This window comes from Salvelinus alpinus, chromosome 7 (genome assembly GCF_045679555.1).
Source record: "Salvelinus alpinus chromosome 7, SLU_Salpinus.1, whole genome shotgun sequence".
In the NCBI taxonomy this organism is placed as follows: Eukaryota; Metazoa; Chordata; class Actinopteri; order Salmoniformes; family Salmonidae; genus Salvelinus; species Salvelinus alpinus.
In genome coordinates, this window is record NC_092092.1 from 24,582,545 (window position 1) to 24,589,760 (window position 7,216).

General features: G+C 44.0%; 1 protein-coding gene across 1 annotated transcript in view; it reads left to right on the plus strand.

Annotated features, from left to right (window-relative positions):
• Positions 1–6,429, plus strand: part of hs3st3b1b (heparan sulfate (glucosamine) 3-O-sulfotransferase 3B1b) — a 30,902-nt gene extending 24,473 nt beyond the window's left edge. The window contains exon 2 of the mRNA XM_071409543.1: positions 2,489–6,429. Within this exon, the coding sequence (XP_071265644.1) occupies positions 2,489–3,107 (619 nt within the window). The 3' untranslated portion in view covers positions 3,108–6,429. The remainder of the gene's footprint in view (positions 1–2,488) is intronic.
• Positions 6,430–7,216: the final 787 nt, after the last annotated feature.

Genomic DNA, 7,216 nt, shown 5'->3' on the forward strand with positions numbered 1-7,216 from the left:
TGCCTCTGTGTGTATGCGTGTGTGCTTCCGTGTGTGTGTGTATAATCAGTCTGTTTGGCTTACACTCCTTTCTTCTCTATCTAATAATGGTTTTGCTTAAGGAGAGATCTGTCATGCTCTCGCAGAGAGATTCAGTGCATCCCCCTGTTTTGATTTCAATAGGCAGTTAATGAGCTTTTGGAAACAGCCTTGGTTCTCTTTCCCCTGCTCCCTTCTCCTCTTCTGTGTCAGCAATCAAGCTGATATGATCCTAATTAGATCACTGGCTGGCTCTTGAAAGACTCTGTTGATACTACACATACATATCTGTCAAGAAATGTCCATGAACCATTTCATTAGTTACCTCACATCACCCTGGGCTTTCTCTCCTTCATTTAATCTCTCTCTCTCTCTCTCTCTCTCTCTCTCTCTCTCTCTCTCTCTCTCTCTCTCTCTCTCTCTCTCTCTCTCTCTCTCTCTCTCTCTCTCTCTCTCTCTCTCTCTCACTCACTCTTTCTGTTTCTCTCTCTATTTCACTCTCTCTCTGTCTGTATTTCTCTCTCTCCCTCCCTCCCTCTCCCAGAACGTGATTTTTTACTCACAATTTCCACTATAAAACGTGACCACTAGTGCATTAAAGGAGAGCCAGCCAGTAGTACATGTCAATGAATTAACCATGAGGTGCAGTAGTTTTACATGAACTAGATTCTAGAGCAGAACTGAGGAGGACATAGAACTGAAGGAACTGTAGGACAAAGAATGGTAAGCTTAGGTCTATATGGCAGCCCCAATGCCTCTTACAGCAGACATGGTGTGTAAACACTCACGGTGGGATTACACAGTGCAGGGACAGGGTCTTTTACAATGGCTGTGTAACTCTGGCCCTGCACAACAACACAGCCTGCTACATAGGGGACAATAGGCTAACGGGAACCCTTATCTCTGTGTGCACCCTGATAGCCTGCCTGCCTGGGTTATCTCTCTCTCTCTCTCTCTCTCTCTCTCTCTCTCTCTCTCTCTCTCTCTCTCTCTCTCTCTCTCTCTCTCTCTCTTTCTCTTTCTCTTTCTCTTTCTCTTTCTCTTTCTCTCTCGCTCTTACTATCTTCCTCCTCCTTGCTTTCTCACTAACTGCTTGCACTGGAGTTCAAGCAAGATAGTATCAGTATTCTAGCGTGTATTTATACATATGTGTCCTGCAGGGTTGTACAGTATGTATCAAGACTGTGTGTGCATGTGTGTGTTAAGGAGCGTGCCTAAGCACATATGAGTGTAAGTTCCTGTAATCTCCGGTTTATAATAGCACCCCTCACCTCCAGCTAGCGAGTATCAGAACCAGAATCACATGAAGACATCAGAGACGTACGGGGTTTCCTGCCAGAGGCTCCAGGGGCTCTCCGCCAGGGAGGGAAAGGGGATCCGTGTCCCGGTGTCCGTCAAAGCCCCTCTTATTGCCTCGCCATAATCCACTCTCTATGATTGTCCACCATTTCTGAAACCCGAAACCATCTTGGCAGCGGAGAACATGTTCACTTTTCATTCAAATGCCTCTTGATCATAGGTTCTGTATGTAACTTATACGTTTCACTCCCGCTACCACAGCCGTACTGGCTGGCCCTGGTCCTGTTAGAAACATTGGGTAAAGTGAAACATGTTGAGTCTCCTTTCAGACAGCTCGAGGGCTTATTGTTGAAGCACTCCGCCATGGGCACGCCACAGAGAGCTGTAGCTAAATCAGTGAAAGGCAAATTAGGCTGTGCTTTGCTGCCTAAGCGGTTAATGGTGTAAAGAGGCAGGGTGGATTAAGATTTAAGCCCAGCCTCACTGGACCATTAGGGTGGTTGGCAGAGCCAGACAGACAGACAGGAGGGATGAGACAGTGCACTTCTCTGTGTGTTGTTGATCAGATTGTGAAATAGCCCAGGTTTAATAGAAAAAATGGTTCTTCATAGAATTTGATTGTAAATTCTACACTACACAGAATTTTCTTGTAGGTGGATATTTACTGAGGAATATAGGTGTATGACTACAAGCGATGTGAGGGCCTCTAGCTTGTGTGTATGTTTTTAGTGAGTGGTGTTTATGTTGGAAGGCTGCCTATAGTAATAGGTTGGGAGCCCTGTAATAAGGCCAAGCGGCCTACACTAACTGACTGACTGACTCATTGATTGTAGAACACAATGCTCTCCATCTGGTTGATTACATTATGCAAGATATATTACATTATGCAAGATTCTCCTCCTAACCACCCCCCCCTCTCTCCCTCCCCTCTCTCTTTCTCTCTCTCTCTCTCCTACCTCCCTCTCTCCCTCCCACTCTCTCTTTTTCTTTCTCTCTCCTACCCCCCTCTCTCTCCCTACCCCCCTCTCTCTCTTTCTCTCTCTCTCCTAGCCCCCCCCCTCTCTCTCTCAAGCAAAGTTTATTTCTGTCTGCTTTAAAAATGTAATAGTTCCTAGTTCTAAGAGTCATGAGTGATAGATTTTCTTCTAACACTGTCCTCTTTTCTCCTTAGGGAGCTGATGCCCAAGACCCTGGAGGGCCAGATCACCATGGAGAAGACCCCCAGCTACTTTGTGACCAGAGAGGCCCCGGCCCGGATCTCCGCCATGTCCCGGGACACCAAGCTTATCGTGGTGGTGCGGGACCCCGTCACCAGGGCCATCTCTGACTACACGCAGACGCTGTCTAAGAACCCCGATATTCCCACCTTTGAGAGCCTGACCTTCAAAAACAGGACTACGGGGCTCATCGACACGTCCTGGAGCGCCATCCAGATCGGCATCTATGCCAAGCACCTGGACAACTGGCTGCAGTACTTCCCCATGGGTCAGATCCTGTTTGTGAGCGGGGAGCGTCTGATCAGCGACCCGGCCGGAGAGCTGGGCCGGGTGCAGGACTTCCTGGGGCTCAAGAGGATCATCACTGACAAACACTTCTACTTCAACCAGACCAAGGGCTTCCCCTGCCTCAAGAAGGCTGAGGGCAGCAGCAAGCCCCACTGCCTGGGCAAAACCAAAGGGCGGACCCACCCCAACATCCACCCAGAGGTGGTGCAGAGGCTACGGGACTTCTACAGGCCTTTCAACATGAAGTTCTACCAGATGACAGGACATAACTTTGGTTGGGATTGATGGATGTCAATTTGGGAAGAAGCATTGGTTTTTTTCTCTCTGTAATTCAATGAATGGCAAAAAAAAGACATGGGAGATATTGCTATATATATGTAAAATGTACAGAAATCTATTTTATAATAATTTATTTTTATTTCTAAGCAATTAATTCACTAAGCTGCCTAACCATATTGTACATACATAGCATCTGGCCCACATTTATTTCCTAGTTTTTTTTTTTTTTACATTCCACATTTTATTTTGTTTCTTTATTCTTCCCTTAATGGTCCCTCATGTCAACTCAGCAGAGTTAAAATGGTCCCTCATGTCAACTCAGCAGAGTTAAAATGGTCCCTCATGTCAACTCAGCAGAGTTAAAATGGTCCCTCATGTCAACTCAGCAGAGTTAAAATGGTCCCTCATGTCAACTCAGCAGAGTTAAAATGGTCCCTCATGTCAACTCAGCAGAGTTAAAATGGTCCCTCATGTCAACTCAGCAGAGTTAAAATGGTCCCTCATGTCAACTCAGCAGAGTTAAAATGGTCCCTCATGTCAACTCAGCAGAGTTAAAATGGTCCCTCATGTCAACTCAGCAGAGTTAAAATGGTCCCTCATGTCAACTCAGCAGAGTTAAAGCGGTCCCTCATGTCAACTCAGCAGAGTTAAAGTGGTCCCTCATGTCAACTCAGCAGAGTTAAAGTGGTCCCTCATGTCAACTCAGCAGAGTTAAAATGGTCCCTCATGTCAACTCAGCAGAGTTAAAATGCAGATAAGTAACAATTAGTAACTGAAATAAGAATATAAGGATATTGATAAAGGCACTGTTTTACAGGTATAGTGTTCACAGAACAGTGATGAAAAACCCATTCATGTGCATTCTGATTTAAACATTCATAATCACTTTCACGTTCAATAGCCATAATTAACGTTCCCCCACACATTGTTACTTGTCTAGTTACTCCTATGAGTTTCTGTTCCATCCATTCAAAATGTTGTGCTTCATATTGTGAGTTACCCCCATCCACATCCCATTATCCTACCGTACCATTGGTCAAACCAGCTGATCTCCAGCCCTGTCATTGGCCTAACCAGCTGATTTGATGTCCCTTTCATTCAATAACAGGTGGATCAATTGGCCTAATTGCTCCTCATTGTGTCAGACATGGTTAAAGGGTACGTCTGGCCTCCCTCTTGTAGGGCTCCTACAGCCTGTTCTAATGAATCCACCAAAGGCCTAAATCCTATTTCTGACAGCATCACTTTGATAGGGCTCCATGTTGACATGATGCTAATGGAATAACGTTACTGAGGCCCATCGATTCAGGTCTCCTCTCCACTATACTCTTGCTCTCATTACAAGACACTGTTGGCTCAGAGCCAAAGGTCATACAAAGTCCCAATTAAATTAGCTCTGAGAGACGTTTGATTTGTCGAAGAGACAGAGAGGGGAGGACACTCTGGGTCAGGGGAGGACTGTAGTATAGTCCTTGAATGCATCCCATTTGGCACACTCATTCCCTATATAGTGCACTGCTTTTGACCAGGGCCCAGTGACCCTTGCTAAAAAGTAACGCAATATACAGGAAATAGGGTGCAATATACAGGAAATAGGGTGCAATATACAGGAAATAGGGTGCAATATACAGGAAATAGGGTGCCATTTGGGACACAGTGCAAGCGCTTGGCCTGAGTTGAGGTAGGAGCTAGCAGTGGCCTATACATCTGTCTGATACAGAGCATTACGATAGAGATGATAGAAAAACCACAGAGCACTCTGCTTCACTGGAACACATCATCCTCAAACAGGATCGTCAGGCCTCAGATCAGATCTTGATGTGCGTCCCAAATGGCACCCTATTCCCTATATGGTGCACTGCTTTTGAGCAGATGTCAAATGACAATCCTTTTGGGCCTTGGTCTAAAGTAGTGGACTATGTAGGGAGTAGGGTGCCATTTGGGGCGCATACACAGATCAAAGGGAGGAGGAGAGTTTCTGAAGTACTCTCTGCGGGAACGGCCTCGGGCGAAGATACAGAACATCATTGTTGTCATGATAAGACTTCATTATGGTATGTCTATGGTCTATATAGTTTGCCTTATTCAACCCGTCATCCTAACATTGTTTCTTCCATAGTTTCATATTGGATCTCAATTCGCTCCTACTTGTTGCCAAAAAAAGACTTTTTCAGAGTGTGGAGCTCAGACAATAAGTTAGCTTGAGTCACTATCTTTTCTTTTGAGCTTTTCTTTTTTTTGTTCTTTGTTTTTCTCAATGCTTCTTTGTTATTGTTTGTCTTTCTGTCTGAATTCTTGATATGCAAGAGACAGTCTGGCGTTATCATTCAGCAATGTACATGCTGGCCCATACCCTCGCAGGTAGTGTCTACTTCAAAGTCATACTAGGCTCTTTAGAGGATAAGAGGGCTGATTCTGCTTCTCAAATGGTACCCTACTCCCCATAGTGTATTACTTGTGACCAGGGCCCATGGTTTTTACCTCAAACTAGTGGATGGTAGCATACTATGGTAGGTGGATGGTAGGGCTTGTCCTAACATTGTACTGTCCCTTATTCACATATAGTGGCTTTTTTCCACCAAGGAATTGACACTTATTTTCAATTATCATGCCTATATGGATAACGCCTCAATCGCTCCTTCTCTCCTTATAGTGCAATGGTTGTTGAAAGCATTTAAAATGGTCTTTATATAGAGCAGGAAAACCATGTGAATACAAGCTATCACATTCTGAATTGGAATAATGTTGATCTTTCTCCCTGTAATGGCTGGATTAGGGGAGGCTGGGGCAGTTACCCCCTGTTACATTTGCCTTCGGTCTCCCCTAATGCACTGGAATTCTGATCTTGGTCATGTTACTAAGAGAAAAGGGTTACGTCCCAAATGGCACTCTATTCCCTATTTACTGCACTACTTTTGACCAGGGCCTTTAGGGATCTGGTCAAAAGTATAGCACTTTTATAAGGAATAGGGTTCCATTTGGGACGCACATTATCTTAAAAATGTGCACTCATGGTCATGGTCCATGCTGCTGCATCCATTCTGGTTGAGTTTTGTTCAACCCTTTTAGAGCTCTACAAATGTTAGTGATGTTTGTCTTATTCCCATCCGCATATAATATGGTTAATACTTAGACGTTTAGCAGATTGTGTATGTATAAAAATGAAAAAGAACATGTAAATCAAGTATTTTGTGGTATCATGTACATCAAATGAATTAATTTTACACAGTGAAAGAGCAAAATGGAACAGATGTTTCTAGATAATTAAATACTGAACATTCATACTATTTCTTTGTATGAAGAAATAAATAAAAAATTATATATTTTACCACTTTCTAAGTTCATCTTTTGAATTTCGATGTGAAAACATGAAAATAATATGGAATTGTCAATGACAGAGTATGAAAATGTAAAATGTATAACATTTAGAATGTGGAATCTTTGCACATCAAAAGAACACACAAGAAAGTAATGATCTGTATTTCTCGCCACATGAAATGCAAAAAGTGCTCGTCTAGCTGTCTAGCAATTAGAGTAAATATGCTAGTAAATACTTGTTAGTAGTGCACTCAGACAGTAAATAGTTGTTCCTAGAGCACTCAGACACTGCACAATTGGATCAATGGTACTTTTCCTGTGGTGTACCTTTTCTCTAAAATGGAGGCTTTCTGGGAAATGTCTCATTACTGGTAGTCAGAGGAGGTCTGAAGCAGACCAAGGGCATGCTGTGTCATCCACAATGGTTGGGAGGTGTGTGTGTGTATGTGTACGTGCATGAGTGTGTGGGGGGTGTGTACATGAGAATGTGTGTTTTTGTGTGGGTGTGAATTTGTGTGTATGCTATTCTGTTTTGTGGTTGTGGGTTGACACAGAGCAGCGTGGGAGGTTTGGGTATAGTGGTGGGTCTTATTCCTGATGTCGGAAATGCCCCCCTCTTCTACACCCCCACCCCCTGTGAAAGAGACACACTGTGTCCTAGTTCCTAGTGTGGACTAATGAGATACACCTCTACCTCCCTGACTGTTTATTTACGCGTGTGTGTGCGTGTGCACACGTGGATGTGTGTATATGGAACACCTCCATGTTTTAACAGGGCCCTATTTACCCTTTCAGAG